At 35.4% G+C, this 22,006-nt stretch overlaps 1 protein-coding gene across 1 annotated transcript; it reads left to right on the plus strand.

Moving 5' to 3' along the window:
• The first annotated feature begins 10,734 nt into the window (after positions 1 to 10,734).
• On the plus strand, positions 10,735 to 15,158 carry LOC140144477 (adenosine receptor A3-like). The gene is made up of 2 exons (XM_072166288.1): positions 10,735 to 11,841; positions 12,180 to 15,158. Exons 1-2 carry the CDS (start codon positions 11,155 to 11,157, stop codon positions 12,606 to 12,608), a joined length of 1,116 nt encoding a protein of 371 aa, XP_072022389.1. The 5' UTR covers positions 10,735 to 11,154; the 3' UTR covers positions 12,609 to 15,158.
• Positions 15,159 to 22,006: the final 6,848 nt, after the last annotated feature.

Here is a 22,006-nt window from a genome sequence, read left to right on the forward strand (position 1 = left end):
TGATAACTTGGTTGATAAAATGTTTACCAATGGCCTATTTGGATCAGATTGTGTCAAATTAAATTATGTGTCAGAGTTTGTGCTTTACTAATTGTGCTCAAATTATTGTAATTTTCTAGTATTTTCACCTGTAATGCCTTATCCCCTTATGAATTAATATAATATGAATTTTACTTTTATTCCAGTTGAAATTCATATACCCATAAGAAAGACATGAGCTTAATCTCCCACAAATGTGTGAATTTCAAATGGGGTTACCTGAAATTGATATCTCCTGTGTGGGAGATTAAGGTCATGTCTTCCATAGGTGGTGTATGGTTTGCAACTGGAATAGCCTGTTTCGTGAATGATGGGTTACACCTACCAAGTTTTAAAATTGTATGGATCAAGTTCAGGTATACATTGGTGATCACAATTACATGTCCAAGCGTGGTGCACAACACAGTGGAACATGCCACATAAGAAATTCTGATGTATGTGCGAATGATCACTAGTCAAATATGATTGTGTACTGTACACATCGTCGGTGCATTACATAGTGACGGATCTGCGCTTTACAGTAAAATCCATAGTGACGGATGTTGAGATCTCAAAATAATTACACAAGACATAGTGACGGATAACTTTACCAATCTATTACATATGTGAGATGTACGATATTATTACATTTTAACATTTTGAAAATATCTTTCAAGGGTCTACTTTTAATAGACACATGAATTGCTGAACATTAAGGGCAAGTTTGTAATCAATGCCCAATACAATTTGTGATCAACATCCGTCACTATGTAAAACACCCTGGGTTTGACATCCGTCACTATGTAATACAGACAACATTGTCTGTACAATTATGAAAACATCTTGAAGATATGATGAGTTAAGAGCTATGTGAAATGGGTTATTCCAGTTGAAATGATACACCCCCTATGGAAAACTTGACCTTAATCGCCCACACAGGGGGTGTAAATTTCATATGGAATTACCCATTCAGGTAACCCCCATTTGAAATTCACACTCCCTGTGTGGAAGATTAAAGTCGTGTCTTTTATAGGGGGTGTATGGATTTCAGATGGAATACGCTAATCCTGCTCGTACAAAAAGAACACATAAATGTTCCTTGTAAATGTGACTAATTCCTTATGGAATATCTGACATATATAGAGCATTATACTGGTAGTCTACAGTATTTTATTAATGATAATCATGTAATAAATCAATATTAAATGAAAGATCCTATTTTTCACATTAAGATATTGAAATTATGAGTTCCAAATTGGTGTACTTTACAAAGATATCATCAAAAAACTGTCAAATTAGTCTCAAACATGGTATACCACAGTCAAGACTAATTTGACAGTTTTAAATTTGACTGTTGTTAATTGTGATAGCAAAATCTGCATAAGTGGGGATGCGGCTGTCAATCAGGTCATTCACCTTTAATAATAACTGAAACAGCACCAATGGTCATTACCAAGATCGAACAACTGGGGTAACTTGACAATTATATATTTGTGCCATAAATATGATCTTGGTGCCATTGTAAAGTTTATGTTCAAATGTTTTCTTCTTTACTGAAGTCATATACCGTAAAAACTTGATAGTTAGTATATGTGCTTACTATCAAGCGCTTTTGAAAACATGAAATTATACCATAGTCCGGCGCTTTACAAACTGAGCTAATAATGGGGTTGAAACACAAATTTGCAGATTTACTTGTTTGTATATAACTATGATTTGCTCAAAACCCTTTACACTTTTGTGGATGGGCCTCTTCATGTTTGCATGTTTTAAAAGCGCTCAATAGTAAGCACATATGCTAACTATCGAGGTTTTTACGGTATATGACTTGTTCCTCAATTTGTCGCACCAGGTCACAATTTTCTGGCTCAATGTTTAGAATCCACAGTAGAAGAAATATTTAAGGCCATATTGTAACATCTGCTGATTTTTACACTATTGTAATGTACTGTAGTAAACTAACATACACTGCAAAATTAAAGACGAGGTGTAGTAGTTGTGACAAAATCCAAAATTTTGAATAAAATAATGGAGTAAATCGTTTAATTATTACGATAGAAATACTAGTCCAACACATACACATTGTGTACACAATTTTGATAGCACTGCATGTACATGGCGTGCGGGCAGGTCATAACACATCAACATGACCGGACCTCAGTCACGTTCAACACGGTGCATTGGCGACATATGCGCTGGTATTAAATAGCAATTTTCTTTGCATTATCTCATCTATTTGGGTTAAAATTGAAAAGAAGCATATCTGACAGTGAAAATATCTTTTTTTGGAAAAGAAATACAACTTTATTTTTATGAAGATGTTACAATATGGCTTTAAATTAATCTCACAACCAAATCTGCATTCACAAGCCTTTGGAATCATTGGTTAATAGAGGCCGTCAGCGTGACGTCATATGCCGCCATCTTGTGACCATCACGCTGTGATGGTCATTCGATCTCCCTGCGTGAACAGCAAAATCGCCGCATTGATGCGCGATAACAGCTGCGTGGCAAGCTGCGCCCTGCGCGTAGTGTCCGACACATGGACACAAAGATCATTTGTACCCACAAGATGGCAAAAGGCTAACGGCCTCTATAAATCCACATCTTTGTTTTTTGTAGGTAGCTGATTAGGTAATTTTGTGTAAAATATGATAAACAGGGTCTTAGCTAGCCACACGTCTGGCCGTCATTTTAGACGTCTAGTTTGCTCCCGGGACGGGCAAAATTAATGCCTTTGACAGATGCTATATTATAAATTGTATGTTTTGAGAAACTAATTGACCTTTTTAGTAGACCCAATTTGTAGAACAAGGCCATATCAGCATATATTTGAACTCTTTGAACCCTCAATGGGCTATAGATGTCTGGTAAATATTTTAAAGGTCAAATTAGGACAGGCAATTTATTCAAATGACGGGCAACCCTCAATTTCTAGCCAAGTCCCTGATGATAAAAGTAATGTTTTGCTTGTGAAAGTCAAACATCTTGTTAATGGTCCAAGGTAGTCATTCTGTTGAAATTGATGTTGCACATCTTGCCTATATTTGGATAAAAATGTGTCAAACCAGTGATGTACAATTTCTGTGAATATACTTGTAGCTGCTGCTGGTCAGTATAGGAAAATTTTTCTACCAAACATTTTAGTACCAAATAGTTACAAGTTAAATAGTAGTTCATTGGTGTAAATTGTAAAAGTGCATACATGTGGTAGGATGTCACTAAGGTGGCTCCAGGACAGAGTGAAAGATGTGTTGTAGTGACATACTCCTACAAAAACTTACTATGAGCTGCAGTGGTAAGACAGTCAAATGTACCTTCCCAAGAACGGATTATTCCCATGGATCATTTTACCCAACTCCAAATAATAACTGAAGAGCATCAATCATTCTGAATTTAATCTCTCTATATGTATGTGTTATCGATAAGATGCAGTGTTCAGTTTTCCTGGTCAGTACTACCTATTATATAAGTCCATTTGGGTTCCTTGAGAGAGTATTGTTAGTACATCATCCAGTTTGCCTAGTATTAAATCATGTCCAAGCATGATTAAAGGCGATGCATTTGTAAATGTGAGAAGTAACTGCGATAAAGTACTGATGTCACTATCTCCAGGAGGCCACATGGATAATTATAGTAAAAGATTATTCTGCAATGGTTTGAATTATGTGACAGAAACAAGTGTTGTAACCATATTGCATTTGTCTTTCCTGTGACCACTCTTTAGGTTGCAGATCGATAATCCAAAGGGTCATTAGTCCGAAAGCCCAATGCTTGCTGGAGAGAAGAACAGCATTTTACATTGTGAGAATGTATACAATGTAATCACAGAAGTGTGGGTTCTGATTGGTTAATTCAGTCGTCTGACAATCATACATGGTTTGTAACAATGCACTGGTAATCTGCTTGGTGGATTACACATCAAAGTGTTGGTCGGTGCAGAAAGACAATCATGAAAGGAAAACAAAGCTCCACTCATTAACAGGGCTCTTTTGTTGCATCAATCAGAGCAAGAGTGCCATTCTTTTCTGCAAGCCAGTATAGTTATAAACCCTAATCCTAAACTTTACCCTAACCTGTAATCTAAGCCATAATCCTAACCCTAAACACAACCATAACCCTAAACCTAACTCTAATCATAACCCTTACCCTAACCCTATATGTAACCCTAATCCCTAACCCTACCTTGATCCCTAATCCTAACCTAAAATGCCTTAAACCCTAACTTTAACCCTTTTTGGACTGATGACTCATTGGACTAATGGGTTGTTCCCGTTGAATCAAGTACTTCTGGAAGAGTAAAGAAGTAATTTGATTGTTCAAGTTTTTGGGTTTTTTTTTTCAAATTCAATATTAGTGTTTAAGGTTAATGATTCAAGTAGACCAGAAGTACAGCAACATTGCAGATCAATATGAAGTTCATAATTTTATTATAACTTCTCCAGATGTTTTAACAAGTTTAGATGTGGTATGTTAGAAATAAAAGAAGCAGTTACAAAATCATGTAACAATTTGTAAACAGGGTTTCTTGAATATCAATTAGGGCACTCAAGAATACAATTTTATTATGCACATACATTGAACTATTATCAGTTTGCCCATGGAACATCATCACAGGGGTAAAGGTGGTGAGACCACAGAGGAGAGAAAACAGAGACTGTACAACCAGTGAAAGTCTCCGCATCACCCGATAATGAGGGCCGATTGTTCCATGAAATGCGACAGGCGAGACTGCTATGCAATTTTCGCGTATTTTCACGGTCTATCGCGAAAGCACGCAACGCTCTATCTCGTATACGCAAAGGCACGCAGCGCTGGTGTGAATGTTAGACACGGTACGACCGATTGTCGGCCCTCATGAATATGCGAGAAATCACACTATACAATACACGGGGACTTTGACTGTTGATACATGGTCTGTAGTAGTCTGTGGGTGAGACCCAAGATTTTGGCATCAAGAAAAGGTCATAACCCCCCAAAACGTCATCCCTGTGGCACCTCTGTTACCCATTGTACCACCTGTACTGCAGTTCTAACTTCTATGGACGATTGTGATATCTGAATGTGATATCCAAACCATTGGACCATTTTAGCTCAAACATGCAGTTTAAAGTTGCCACAGAGTTAATTAGCCTAATTATTTTCAGTTTTCATAATTTTGAAATTCCCTAAATCCAAAATGGATTTTTTCCCCAAAAATGTTAGACCAAACCTCTTTTACATTCCATTTTGTGAGTGTACTAAAACTGATAAGAGCTATTCATATTTTGTGTGTAATTTTGTATGTTTTACTGTTGGTATTCATTGTACTACATTGTAAATGGTTATAGTTATTGTATATAGAGAAATGCAGAGTCTATCTGTGTATAATTTTATTGAAATGCACATGCATTTAAATCATGTATAGTTAATAAAGTATTGTTTTATGCACTTATATTTCCATAGGTTGTGTGGTTCTTGAGTTAAGTCCAATAATATATCAAACAAAAGTTGGACATGTCCCGATTTTCTCTCTCCCCATAAAAAATCATGCACAAGGGGTGGAAATGATACCCCTGATATCATGGGATCTCCTTTATAGAACCCATACCATTCCTTTTGTATGTCCTCTTTATTTGTCTCAATATTTGAGTGCAAACACTAGGTCATGCTTGTCTTGGACTCGTCTTAAGCCTGTGACCAATTGTGAATTCAATGTATTTTGCAAGGCAAAATTGAGATAAATGCATATGTCTTATTTTCCCCATAATGCACATTATAGGCCTGGCATAATCTGGGGGGACGCTGATTTTTTTGCTCGCTACACTCACACTCTACACTCCAAATTTGGCGGGAGGGGGAAAGAATTCTTATTATAAATTCCTACTAGGGCAGACAATGTGACTGGTCTAATTAAATCATGCAGTATTGCATTATAAAAATAGATGTGATCATTTTCTGTTGCCTGTCAAATGTAGTCAAGTCCCCCTCGACATGACCCCCCCCTGCAAATGGGATGTGGTGGTTGGACTTACCTTATAGGGTGGCAGGCGTTTTTCCACAAACATGCAACATGAATTTAGTTACTTAATATGGGAATGTCTTATTATATATAGGCCCTACATAATAGTATCCAAGATAAATAAAAACCACTTCCATATTATAATGTTCTAATCTTGTCATTTTTGGCACATTCCCCTGTTACTTATTTTGTTTTATAGGAACATGAAATAATCTGACTTCCTTATAGTGTTTCCTGCATCCGGATTCTCGTGAGTGTTTAAAAATAGATGCATGTGAATTTATGAAATTTCCATAAGGCGCTTAAGGGGTGGGGGTATGAACGTTTGGAAAGTTTTTTTTTTTGTGGGACATGAGAGCACATCAAACATATCGAATTGCATTCTGAATACGAAGAATGTCCTGATGATATATAAGATCATTTTGATTTTTTGAAATTCACGATATAATACACAGTTTATGACAAACTATTAAAAATTGGTATTTTTGATATTTAACAGTCCTCGAAGTAAACTTTATAAATCTAATGATATCTAGTGCTAGCATTATACACCTCCAGTTGTTAGAGCTATTACAATATTACAGTTTTGTCAGAAAGTTACTAGGAAAGGACAAAAAAAGGTGTGTTTTTCATTTACCTTTTTAGTAGAATAATGGAGAAAGCTCACGATTGACAGTATACACCAGTGATGTGTAGGCACATATGGATGTCAATTAGCCTGTCCTCTCTTTTTCCAGCTTGGCACACTGAGAGGTGTAACTTCCATCCCCGGTCTCCCCTACTTAAAGTGTGTGTAGCTGGTATGAAAAGCCGACAATCAATTGAAAATTTTGACCTTTCGTATTGAAGATATTGACTTCCCCCCAAAACACCAAAAAATGAGTTATTTTTGGAAAAGAAATGTATATCTTCAATATTTGAAACAGAAATCTTTATCTCACCCAATAAACACCCCCCCAATAGTTTCACAGGTCTATCTTGAAGCTGCGCCTAATGAAATGAGCACTGACGTCACGATCACATCAGGGTGAAAAATAGTATATATCTAATATAGTGATGTTACCAGATTTGCAGAAAGAAGGAGCGAACATGTGAATATATCGACAAAATAACACAACTTCGTTGACTTCTTTTAAGCCTATAATTTTCCAATATTTTTCTTTATGTTAGTTTCAATTTAAAGGTATAAATAAATAAAATGAAAATACTGGCTACGCCCCTAGCTACAAGACCTATACATTTAAAATTGGTTGTTTATTATCAGAGTCGGGACATCAGACATCAGCCCTTTGCATCTCACACTGATAAATTAAAAGTTTAAAAACTCTAAATTTCGTATTTCTTATTCTTTTACAAAATTCCTCTACCCGCATAGCTCATAAAACCGCAAGTTTCCACAGCCTTTTCCGTTGACTTTCCGCATTTTTCATTTTTTATCTTTTCTACATCATGAATACATTACCGTAAGTTAAATTGACAACTTTATGATTAGGGAGTGGTCAGAAGTAAGTTGGTGGAGCCTTGGTGAATATTTTTATTCATTAGGAAACGAATTTGGAGAAAACCTTCTGTTAATAAAAAATACTATGATGAGCCACCAGCCTGGGTGGCTCACGCTCCAGTAATTTCAGATGATTGAGTTTAGTAATACATCAAAAAATGTCTTCCAATTCATGAAAACAAATAGATAATCAGCTTATCGGATTAGAAGCTTAGAGGGAAGGTCTTGCTGCTCAGCGAGTGTTTGTAATTATCATCAGGTTTGCTCCAAATTCATTCTCTAATGTATTCACGTATGAAAACTTTTTGACCCCCTCTTTGCAAACCAGAAACTTTTTAGAAAATTTGCAACGTTCATGTTAAAATGTTTCCTGGTGTGCAAAAACTTTTATGATCCTCTCTTCAGAGGATCAAAACTGTTTTGCCCCCCCCCATTTTTAGAGCTCCAAAACATTTATGACCCCTATTTTTCCACCGCAACCAGGGTGTTTCTAACAACAAAATTACATATAATTATTTGTATTCAAACTTTTGAACTTTGTCATCATAACATTTTGCATTAGTCAACGATTTAATATACAATGTCGAAGTCGCACAAGTTTCCAAATATGGATGTTTTCCTTCGGAAATAACATTTAGGCATGTTCATATACAACAAAAACGTTACAGCTGAGAGTATTGTATGTACGATAAGTTCTAAATTCTTAAGATTAATAAGTTATTAAACTGCTATGAGGGACGAATCCAAGCTTAGATTAATCATTCTTAATCTAATATATTATAAATTGAATCTAAATTTGGTTACTCCTTCATGTAATTATACGCGAAATTAGGGTTAGGGTTAGGGTTAGTTTAGGGTTAGGATTACCTTACACGAAATAATTACATGAAGGATCGACCCTAAATTTGACTACAAACATCATAGATTAAAATTCAATCTATAATATTCACTTTTGGAATCTTAGCATGGATTAATTTTGGATTAAAATAGACGTTAATCCAAGACTAATCCAAATTATGAGTGAACATTCAGTACAATTGATTGGAATTTTAATACGAGATTAAAAAGTTGTAATTAAAAATAGTAACATTTAATCTATTTTAATATATTTAAGTTAGAATTGTTAATCTAAGCTTGAATTTGACCTTCATCACAGACTAGTAGATTAACTTTTTAATCTTGGGAATTTAGAAAGTACAATACTCCCCGCTGTAACGTTTTGTATAGGCCTACATGTTACACACTTAAAAATACGGGTTAAATATGCACCGACTAAAAATAATTTTTTATTAAGTTTTATTGCAAACAACCACTTTTGTTGTCAAATTTGACCCCACACGGGGCCAAAAAGAACCCCAAAAGTGGTTGTTCACAATGAAACGGGGTCAATTTATTTTTAGTCGGTGCATATTTGACGGTATTTTTAAGTGTGTAGGTAGTCGATACCGCGGTTGTATAGGTTCATCATTGGTGTGATTTCACTTGCATCGTTAGGGCCTATGACACATTTAGGCCTACTATAATTCTTCACGTGTCTTTGAAAAGAGGAATACGCGGTAAACGCCGCCTTAATGTACCTTGGAATCCATTCCCACCTCATAGACCACATAACAGTCTAGGTACCTAGGAAACATTAATATAGAATGGCGGAAATGACGTTACAAGCTATTTGCAGCATAGCTTCTTATGTTACTTGAATGTTTGAAGCAGTTAAGAGTATACAGGGTGTATCATGTGTTAAAGCAGATTCAGTTGAAAAAAGATTTAATCATTAATCAAGTGTGAGAAGCTCGAAGATCATAATGCAGTAGGCGAGTAGGCCTATGGCCATCTCGAAGTCATGTGTAAGCGCACCACTTGAGAAAGTAGTACCATTGTTTATTAGGCCTACACAGCCCAATTTGGTCACAAGCGCACAAACTTTTTTCGGAATCCAAGGCGGCGCCCAAAGTGGTTTATGTGGCTAATTTGAATAAATGAATGAATAAGCTATTATGACTTAAGGGATCTAAAATGAGCGTTTATTGCGTTTCGACAGTATTTTTGTGGGACATGAGAGCACCTCAGACCTATCGAATTGCATTCTGAATACGAAGCATGTCTTTCTGATATCAAATAATTTTCATTTTTGAAAATCACAATATAGGCCTAATACAAATTTTATGACAAATTATGTATTTTTCAAATTTTTGATATATCACAGTCCTCGAAGTAAATTATATAAATCTAATGACATATTCTTAAAGTGTATGTAGCAAGGAGGAAAAGCCGACGGTCAATTGAAAATTTTGACCTTTCATATTGAAGATATGGATTTTTCCCCAAAAAGACCTACTTTTTTTTGGTGTTTTGGGAAAAAGAAATCCATATCTTCAATACAAAAGGTCAAAATTTTCAATTGATCGTCGGCTTTTCATCCCACCTACACCTGGCACCTACATACACTTTAAGTATAAATCATCAGATTTATCAAGTTTACTTCAAGTAGCCTACTGTTAAATATCAAAAATATCCATTTTTAATGATTTGCCATAAAATATGTATTGAATTGCGAATTTCAAAAAATCAAAATTATTTGATATCAGAATGACATTCTTCGTATTCAGAATGCAATTCGATATGTCTGATGTGCTCTAATGTCCCATAATAAATACTGTCCAAACGTTCACACCCCAGCCCTTAACCATACAGCTCGATACTCCCAATGAATGAATAAGAATAACTAATAATTAAATAAGTTGCCTAATTGTACGACTATTATAGGTGTTGATCGCACGACTTCTTGAAGAGTGATCGGCAACATTTTCCAACATGTCAACGCTCAAATCGGACACAATAGATAGCTTCAGTCCCTTTGATAGGAGGAATGCACAATCCGAAACCAAGAAGACATAATGAGTGAGTAGAAATTTCTGGAGTTACATTCTTCAGAGTCAATTACCATCATAAAAAAACATATTTTATCAAACAATAAAAGGAATTATTTGTATTAAAAGCTTGAAAGGGTACTTTCCAGTAACTAAATAGCGCCACCAATTATGGCATTAATACATACATTTTATATCCTAAAAAGCTTTAAAAATACTATAAAAGTGAATAATTTTGCAAAAGAGGGTAAATTAAAGTTGAGAACGATTCAAAAGCATCTGTTTACATTAGCACGATATCACTTTTAGCTGTTTAAGCCTAACATTTGGTTATACATGATGTTTTGTTTGAAAAACTAATAACTCATCAAACAACCGTGCCGTCTGACCATCATGTGAGAACCATCTACAAATCCTAGTAAAGGAAAAGTTGGTCATATTCGAGCCGCACGCGAAATTTTGCGCCTTCTAGAAAAAATGTTTTTGTGAACACCCTCAGTCACTTGCCCTTGCACATAGTCTGTATGAGTAATGTGATTTATGAAACTGTCAGGTTAAAGAGCCTTTTTTATACTTCACATTCAACGTCGTGTTCAAAGAAAGACATTTTCCCATGTGTTTACATGACATGCATAGTAAGAAGACACTTCAAGATCAACGCATAATGACGGACAATGCTGGATAAAATGGTCATAAGTTGCGCCTTTAGCTTCATTCGCTTATATACTAGATTATCTTAAAATTGCAACAAAAGTAGCACGAATAGAATGCGCTTTAATATATCAACTGAAAATAGTTCTTTTTCAGACGTGAAAGTCTACCGTATTTTAGCAGAGGAGTCATGTCATGGCAGCGAGAACGAAACGGCATCCGATTCGTCTTTATATTATTTTCAGGTGACTTACTTCGTTGTGGATATTCTACTAGCACTGTTAGCCATTGTCGGCAATGTAATGATAATAGTTGCATACATCAGCAATAGACGACTAAGGATTATCAGTCATTATCATCTAATGTCACTTGCTGTTAGTGATCTGCTGATGGGATCTGTTACGATTCCAATATGGCTTGCTGCAGCCTTCCAAGGACTACCTCACAGTCGTCTTTCATGCCTCTTGGCGCTTTCAATGGTACTCTTCGTCGACCTTGCCAGTGTGTTCTCGCTTCTGTCAATGACAGTTGACAGGTACCTATTTATCTCCAGACCATTGTTTTACGATGCGAATATAACATCAAGGAAAACTATTTGGTGGATCATATCATCCTGGGTCGTTGCAGGGATATTTATTTTACCTATGCCATTTACGTGGAGATGGCAAGGACAAGCTAACTGTAATTTTACAACTGATGTGAACATAAAGTACTTGTTATTTATATTTATCAGCAGCATTTTGCTCCCAATTGTTGGAATGACTGCGATGTATATCCATATCTTCATTATTGTAAGACAAAAGGTTGGTATGCTTATAATTTATTAGCGGGTTCTTTAACAGTGTCGACAAAAAGACAAAATATTAACAAGATATGATCCCATTGTAAATCTTACAGGCTATATTCTTAAACAAAGGGCAGTCCTCTTTTTTGAAAAAAAAATGAAATGACTACAACTTACAAGACACGCGCAATTGAACCACATTTTATTGCGATATTTAAAGCGCCACAGTCTGTAACATAATATAATGTTATTTTATGGAAATAAATTAAGTTCAAGAAACATTGGTACGTCCCCGCACAATCAATATTATCCATATAAATTTACCATTATGATCATTTTTGTTCCTCTTTATTTCAGATAAGGGAAGATCGTGTAATGTATTCCGTGCGTAGAAGACTAAAGAAGTCTTCTTTGGAACAAGTAATCCTTACCAAAGATGATGTCAGTATGAATGAATCGAAAAATCGAGCGGACAGGTCATTGAAGAGCATCTTCAAGCGTCGTAAACATTCGGAACTTCAAACTGCACTTTTCTTCGCATTTCTTCTACTTTTCTTCGTTGTGACCTGGGTACCTATGTTTGCATTGGATATATTTGTGCACATGTATGCTGGTACTCCTGTATCACAGACCGCTTTAAATGTGGCAGTTTTATTGTCGCATTGTAATAGCTCTTTCAATCCGTTTTTGTACAAATTTCGTTCGGATTTTGATCAGACTATTATGCAATGGGTATGCGAAAAGAAAAGAAACGCACACATTACTGACATGACTGAAGACTTGTGATCTACTACTATGAATTTGAAGGTTTGTAACCTTGCAAGAACCGGACCCATTTGTTTTTTTACTAGTTACGGAGCGCTAAATGGAACACACCGAAAGTTCGATGACATCTCAAACGAACGTCATTTCCTTGTGGGTGGAGGGCCGAAGGATCAAACAGTCATTTACTTTTACATTTACATTTGTAGAAACATTTGTAGAACATTACATTTGTAGAACGATTACATTTGTAGAAACGATTACATTTGTAGAAACATTTGTAGAACGATTACATTTGTAGAAACTATTTATTAAAAAATGTCGGTCAACGTTGGTTTTTCGCTTTGGAATTTCAACATTAAACAATTGCGTTTTAGGGAGGGAGAGGCAGGGAGATGCAGTGCCAAACTCCTAACGAAAGCACTTTCGTCGTCGAACTTTCGGTTTGTCCCATTCCAGTGTACTTAAATCGTTAAATGGCAATTGAATATGTTGAAGTCATTATACAGTAAATAATTTCAATCTTGGTAGTTTTTGCCATATAATACTAATTATTAACAACAACTGTCAGGACATATTGCTGTTCTTTTTAAATTTTAAGCCACAACCATTCATTTTAATTCGACTTTGGAGCAGGCGACTACAAAGTTTCTCAAAGCACCTCGATATAGTGCTGAGGCAATAGCATCTGGTTGTATGTCCCCGTTGTTGTAAGGCTTCAAACTGATCAGTTAACATATCCTTCGCTCGGCTCCTTTTGCCATTTGATGGAACATAAAGAGCATACTATATTCTACCTACATGGCTCTTCCTACGGCATCCTCAGAATGTGTCTTTCGCTGCCTTACCGGTACTATGAGAGGCTGGTGTAATGAGCATGCTCACACAGTTAAGGATGTTGAGCGTATTCATTTCCCGGGGCACTCCAACTTTGGAGGTGACGCGTATGTAGGGCTGTTAAAACCCCCTTTTCAGCATCGCTGTCACCCAAAGACCCCATATTTTTTACGAACACATGCTCTGTCATCCGAAAACCCCCTATTTTTCCATTTGATCTGTCACCCAAAGACCCCCTTACAAGCTCAATTTGAACAGCAAGTTTCATTTATCACTGATTTTGTTACTTATTTTGAAAAACAAAACAAAGAAATTTGAAGAGTTTTAGAACTAGAAATTCGATTTTCGAGGTTTCTGCGGCGCTTCCATTGAAAAAAAAAAGGTCATGTTCTCACCCAATGACCCTATTTTTTTTTACATTTTGCTCTCACCGAATGCCAAAAATCATGCCCTCACCCAATGACCCCATATTTTATACATTTTGCTCTCACCGAATGCGAAAGTGTCAGCCCTACACCCATATCCATTTCATATTGAAGTACCCCCCCGGATTCATTTGAACGAAAGACAATCCACTTACAACCTATCGACAGGTCTGATTTCTTTTATGAGGTGTCACCGGGTTTGCAAGAGATAATAATACCAAATCTAAACACCATGAAATTTACCACATCACGACCAAGCTCACATTGGGCGCCCCATTCCTTTTTAAAGGATTTGTTTATTAAGTCACCTACTAGGAAACAAATTTGGCTATAACTATGAAGAGAATCTTATCACTAAAGTAAACAAATTACACAGCTTGCTCTTGCTAGCTTTTGTCAGGGTCATGGATATTTGTCTCTTTATAGTCCTGCTTTAATATGAACACCAATATTATACAGGTTTATACACATGGGTTATTACAAGAGTCAATAAACATTCAATTAACAATAGATAATGGACTTCGTTTTGTGCAATGTAGTAAATCTGAAGTAAATCGTCTGCTACACAGTTATCTATATAGAATGATATGTTTACTTTGTAATTAGGCCTGGCCATGACCTGTCTAGTTTTGATTAACCAATCAGTTATGTGTATTGTCAGCATGTGATGGCTATAAGCCAATTGCAAACATGTTTCTAAAAAAGGCTAACAAATTCCTACACTGGATAGACTCTTTTCCGGGTTAGGGCTAATTAGTAAGTTGTCATGTGCGGCAAGATTAGATAAAGGCATACAAACTAGGGTATGAGATATTAGGAATTATTTCCTAGACTCTTAACCACAGGGCTGGTGGGCTACAATACCTATTCATGACACAGAATATGTATAAGGGATAAATTGTGCATATGAGATATGGGGAATGTGGCATCATTTCACTGCCGTGAAAAAAGCGTTGGAAGCAGAATTTAATTTCTGCACATTTTGACACCTCATTTGTATAGTAATTGACTAAAATTAATACTGACGTCACAGCGTACATTTAAATCAATGTAACCCAAGATTTGAAAGTTGCAGTAAATTGTATTGATTTTGTAATGGAAGGAAATCTGTGTAATGACATCTGAGTATTTTTGTATTATGTAAGTGCAACTTTCAAATTTGGACCTCACTACATTAAATTGACCGGTGTTTTATTGTTTTCTGTCCTACGTATCAAATGAGGTGTCAAAATGCGCAGAAATAAATTCTGCTTCCAACGCATTTTACAGATTTGTATAATACAGCCCTGTTTTGAATAATGGCCATTATGTAAGGGGGTTAGTTACTTTTTGAGATGTTTATTTCAAAATTGTTCTGTTGTCTAATGTCTATGCATAGAAGACAACTGATTCCAATTATGTGTAAGTTGGGACATAAATATACTAAAAAAAATCAGGTTTGAAAAAGAATATTAAAGCCATAATGCACGATCTTATAATATGAAATTGGTAAAAAAAATTTCAAACCTTATTTTTTTTGCATATTTGTAATGCTTACACATGTCCCAACTTGCACCTAAATGGAATCGGCGAAATTTGTTATCTTTGTAGGTTAAGGGATCCAAAATGAGCGTTTATTGCGTTTCGATAGTATTTTTTGTGGGACATGAGAGCACCTCAGACCTATCGAATTGCATTCTGAATACGAAGCATGTCTTTCTGATATCAAATAATTTTCATTTTTTTAAATCACAATATAATACAAATTTTATGACAAATTATAAAAAATTGATATTTTCAAATTTTTGATATATAACAGTCCTCAGTAAATTATATAAATCTAATGATATATTCTTAAAGTGTATGTAGCAGGGAGGAAAAGCCGACGATCAATTGAACATTTTGACCTTTCATATTGAAGATATGGATTTTTTTCCCAAAAAGACCTAATTTGTTTTGGTGTTTTGTGAAAAAAATCCATATCTTCAATACGAAAGGTCAAAATGTTCAATTGATCGTCGGCTTTTCATCCCACCTACATACACTTTAAGTATAAATCATCAGATTTATAAAGTTTACTTCAAGTACCGTTAAATATAAAAAATATCAATTTTTAATGATTTGCCATAAAATGTGTATTAAATTGTGAATTTCAAAAATCAAAATTATTTGATATCAGAATGACATTCTTCGTATTCAGAATGCAATTCGATATGTCTGATGTGCTCTAATGTCCCAAAATAAATACTGTCCAAACGTTCATACCCCAGCCCTTAACAGAGCAAAGTTCGGCATAAATTCATAATTTTATGAAATTATATGTCCTCCCACAGAACTGCATATTAAAGGGCCAAAATAGCCAGTGGAAGTTGGCTTTACTTTATTTCAGCTTAAAATGGACAGCAACCATTTCCGGCAGTTATTACTAAATAATTATTATTTCAACATTTTGAATAAACAAGAAGTTGTCTTTAAAAAAGACAATTCACGGATCAGGTGTATAGTACCTTGAGGTACTTTGGTCTAAAATTTAATATTCATATCTAACCTACTCTGCACTTTAATACGACAATAAATAAGTGATGAGGCTTAGGCCTAATGGACTATTCCAGAAAATAAGTGCACACCCCCTATAGAGGAGCAAACTTTCAATCAAAGAAATGTCCGGATTTCCAAGTCTGCTTTCTGAAAACGACTGGAATTCCAGTTGCCAATCCAATTAAATGAAGGAAAATCACGGAAAAGTCCAAAATGAGCTCTCAAATTGAGGATTTCTGATTTTGAACTATTTTTCTGTCGGATTTTTTTACCTTTGCACACTATAAAAGTCTGGATTTCCAACAGTCACGATTGGACAAAAAATCCGGAAATCCGAACTCCTCTATAGGGGGTGTGCATCTATTTTCTGGAATAGCCCAATAATGGTATCTTCGTCTTGACTCTGGAAAACAATTTTTTTAAACCTCATTTTGCATTTAGGTTTTTAAGCCACCTATACAGGATCTCATTTCGCATAAACGTTTTTAAGCCACCTACAGGAAACAAATTTGGTTATAACTACAAAGAAAATTGTATCAAAATGTCCACTATTATTGCATGTTGGCAATATCTTAAATTTGTTGGGTATAATTTTCTATACAGATGCAAGATGTCTTATCACTAAAGTATACAAATTACACAGCTAGTCTTGGTCTTGCTAGCTTTTGTCAGGGATATTTGTCTCATAGACCTGGTTTTTTTTAACACCAATTATTATTTTGTAACTGAAAATATAATTTTTATACAGGTTTATATACACATTGCTGGGTTATTACAAGAGTCAATAAACATTCAATTAACTATAGGCCTAGATAATGGACTTAGTTTTGTGCAATGTAGTTTTTCTGAAGTAAATCGACCATTGTAGTTTGCCGCATACAGATTGGCCTATTCACAAAGTAAACATTCAGTATTATGACCATGCATGGCCTGTCTATCTAGCTTTGATTAACCAATCAGTTGTGTGTATTGTCAGCATGTGATGACTATGTATGTATGTATGTATGTATGTATGTATGTATAAGCCAATTGCAAACATGTTTATAAAAAAAAGGCTAAAAATTTCCTACGCTGAAGAGACTCACTGCCAAATTTAAGGGCGAATTTAGTCCTTGTCATGTGAGGCAGGATTAGATAAGGCATACAATCTAGGGTATGAGATATTAGGAATTATTTCTCAGTCTCTTAACCACAGGGTTGGTGGGCTACAATACCTATTCATGACACAGGATATGTAAGGGATAAACTGTGCATCTGAGATGTGGGGGAAAGTGTAGACTATGCCATAGTCTATTTTTGATGTTAATCATGATGAAAGCATTCAGTTGAACTCGAAATTATACTGATATTAATTACATCAAAATACTATAGTATAAAATTGTTATGAAAAAGTTTATATAATTATATTAGTGACAGTAAAAAGTAAAGTGTACGTAGGCTATTATTGAATGCAACATATCATAATGTCATAATTGTATTGGCACTTCAATACTGAACAATTCTGATTTTAGAATCTGCCAGTTTATTAATCGCGAAATTCCAGGTTAAAAATAGACTCATGGACTTTTGATTTTAAACGGGATTTTGAACGGGCAAAGTCCCTAACACTCACACTGTCAATCATACTTGTTTATCAATCAAATTTAACCGCAAGCAAATACAAAACGCGTTCATGCACTTATTGACGCGTTCATGCAATTACACAACACAAAGGCGGGGTATAGGCCACATACTTGTGTAGCAGGTACCCGGAGGATTTAAACCATAACGAGATCGGGGCGACCAATCACAAGCCAGATCCATTTAAAGATGCATTACATCATGGCCAATTTTAGTAGGCCAGATTTCCGACAATCTCATCCATAGAAGCTCATAGACTGCCGTGTTAAGCATGAAAACCGCAATCCAATGTCAGTAGTCCACTTGGGAAGCTAACAAACAGAGGGAGTAGGATGACTGAAAAGAACAGATGTGAAAATCTATCAATTGTGCACACATTAATTAAATCAGAGTTTTAAGCTTAAATACAATATCCAGAGTATGCACAATGGGCAAGTGGACTACGGGGTAGTCTAGGGAAAGTGGCATCATTTCACTGCCGTGAAAAAATAACAAAAAATAATTTTTTACGGAAATCAAAAGATCGAACATTGCGGCTTACGGGTAGGGTTCCTATGGTAAAAAGCGGGTATGTGAATTTGCGGCTACAACGAATAGGCCTATCGGTAGGCACTAATAGGCCTATAATTTGATGAAAATGTCTTAGAAAAAAGGGAATGTGATGTTGTTTTTCTTCACATTTTCCCCGAAATCATTAGGCCTACAACTTGTACTTTGAAGGTTTGTGACCAAGAACATTATAATTTGTGCAGTAACTATATATTATTATGTGTGTCGATAAGTGGCTGTACAATAATTATGAGCCCGGGGGAGGGTAAAACTGGGGGAGGGGAGGGGAAGAAATTCGTGGCCAGGCAAAAAAAAAAGGGGGTAAGCAATTTGTGGCAAGCCAGGGGGTAACAATATTTTGGCGTGCATTCAAGGGCGCCTTTTAAATAAAACGCTACAGGCCTATTAGGAAAACAGTATGCGGTCCTGCTGGCTGCTCTCGCAATAGCATATCTAGATCATTGAGGGTTTGCAAATTGGAATTCCCATGCCCCAAAAAGTGGCATGTGCAAGGGGGGGGGGGCAAGATTTTTGGCAGGCCGTTTGGAAATTTTATCCACCCCCGCTCATATTAATTGTGCAGCCCCTAATTATGATGAATCTTAATTATGTTGATACACCGAAATGATACATGATAAAGATGAATGCATACATGTATTGTAATTTTATTATCGTTTAGTATGTTTTATTGCATGCACAAAATTACTATACTATATTGTAATTTGTAGTTACCCATATTTATCTTTGCAACAATGTCGCTGTAAACAATAAGTTTTTTAATTTATGAATAAAACATGCATAGCAGATAATCAGACACTCAATATCAAGAGGTAATTTTAAATTTTTCTTGGGCTTTACTTATCATGCTCATGCAAAATAGGAATCAGTGCAGTATAAACCATTACAGCATATGCTTAAACTATGTTTTAAAATGTGTTTTCAATACCACAAAACCTATGCAAATCTGTTAATAATAATTTTGTGGGCAGCTTTAACTCTAAAAATAGCATACCAACCTAGGCCTATATCCTTCAAATGCCCTTTCATGAAAACAAATATTTCCGTTCACTGAAGACTGAAGAGAAATGAAGTATAAAGCAGTATGCAGACTTTTTATTAGACGTACAATATTGTATGTAACATATTTACGTTATTTAATCTATTGCCATTCTATTTCCAGTCGATGACGTTAAATCGATAATATATTTCTACCAGATATTATATGTAACATATTATCGATTTTACGTCATCAAACATTCGTTAGAACTTAAACATTACTGGAAATAGAATGGCAATAGATTAAATAACGTAAATATGTTACATTATACAATATTGTACGTCTAATACTCGGAGTCTGCATACTGCTTTAAATCAAAGTCTACTTATTGTACCAAAGCGTCGCATACAGTCATGATACGATAGTTTTTAATAATTATTATTTAATGTTTGTCGTTTTTATACATAAAATTAGTAGGTCGCCTCTTGTTTTAATCATCATTAGCTTCATCATCACCATCATTTGCAAATCTTCGCCTCAGTCATACATGTAAAGGGGTTCATTTCCAAGTACGAGTATCTTGGTGTTTGTTTATACTTATATTCTTTCTTCTGTTTCATGTGTCTTACCTTTATTGTAATACAATCATTATTATTGCTAAGTATAGTTTTTATTTTTGTTGAGCCATCAAATGGATTTTTATTGCCAGACCTGAATTCCCCATTGCCAAGTGCGTGTAGCCTAGTATGAAGTCATTGACCAATCATGGTTTATATTTAGCCGTGACTTCATTATCTCCAAAAATAGTTAACAAATCGTTGCTTTTACGGCATAGTGACCTATGAGCATTTTTTCACAAAATGAGTTACGTTGAAATTCATAATCTATGAATCATTCGTGTTTATTGTACACATGCTGAGATCAACAAGCAATTGTTTAATTAATGTTATTCCACAATTTAAATACTGTGAAAATAATAACCTACAAAATATTGGTCAATACCACATATTCCAGGACATAGTGAGCTATGATATGCCATAGGACCTGAGATATGCCACTATCTCGTAGACGTTTTATTGCAAAACTCAACTTAGCACACAATATAATAAATAGAAAATGCGGTCTATGTCAAAGGTGACCTAGGCCTATGTCATAACTGTCAAAATAAGTCTAGGACATACCGGCATATAACTTTAACCGTTAAATTTAAATAATTAATATGTTTGAATTAATTCAATTTTATAATTGATATAATCTTTAAACAAACAAATTCAGTCAACTATATGATTGATGTTATTAATCAAAAGCATTAAGGGAAGGGGTATGAACGTTTGGACAGTATTTATTTTGAGACATTAGAGCACATCAGAGATGATCAGACATATCGAATTGCATTCTGAATACGAAGAATGTCCTTCTGATATCAAATAATTTTGATTTTTTGAAATTCGCAATTTAATACACATTTTATGACAAATCATTAAAAATTGATATTTTTGATATTTAATAGTACTCGAAGTAAACTTTACAAATCTGATGATTTATACTTAAAGTGTATTATTATTATTATTATTATTACAGGACATTTCTATAGCGCTCTACAGATAACACAGCGCTTTTGCTCCAACACAAAATACACAAGAAAAAACTAAATAAAAACAACAACAAGAAATTACTGATTTGGAAAAAGATACGTCTTCAGAAGACGTTTAAAAGCAGCCACAGATTCCGCTTCTCTGACATAAACAGGGAGCTTGTTCCAGTGCTGGGGCCCGAAAACGGTGAAACAGCAATCCCCGGCTCTTTTACTGGAGCGAACTGTATAGAGCCTTGTTTTGTCAGATGATGAGCGAAGCCTGCGACTGCTTCTAGATGAATCTGGATGATTATAAAACGTGACAAGATCTTGTAGATATGCCGGAGCAGTACCTGATATGCAGTTGTATATGTGCAACATGATTTTGAAATTAATTCTTTCTTTCACCGGGAGCCAATGGAGGGTATTCAACAAATCGGCAGAGCACCTGTCTCCAAGCACCTGTTATTTTGGAGACGCTGCAGCCGTTTTTAGGTCCATTTCACGGGCACCATACATGAAGGAGTTGGCATAGTCTATGCGAGACAAGACAAGTGCTCTGACGGCATGATGACACGCATCCTGACTGAGAAAACGTCGTATCCGCCATAAGTTACGGATGTGAAAGTTGAGAGTTTTACAAAGATTGCTAATATGGGAAGACATATTAAGAGCTCCATCAAAAACAACACCTAAGTTCTTAACATTGGCAGATGGTTTGATTGAGTGGTTACCCAAGCTCAGCTCAATGACGGGAAGCTTATTGAGAGCTCTATTGGTGGCAATGATGAAAAATTCCGTTTTGTCCTGATTGAGCTGCAGCTTGTTATTAACCATCCAAGAGTTAATATCAGAAATACAAGCAGACATGTTATTGAGCACACGCTCACGGTCACCACTG

This window comes from Amphiura filiformis, unplaced genomic scaffold (assembly GCF_039555335.1).
Source record: "Amphiura filiformis unplaced genomic scaffold, Afil_fr2py scaffold_58, whole genome shotgun sequence".
In the NCBI taxonomy this organism is placed as follows: Eukaryota; Metazoa; Echinodermata; class Ophiuroidea; order Amphilepidida; family Amphiuridae; genus Amphiura; species Amphiura filiformis.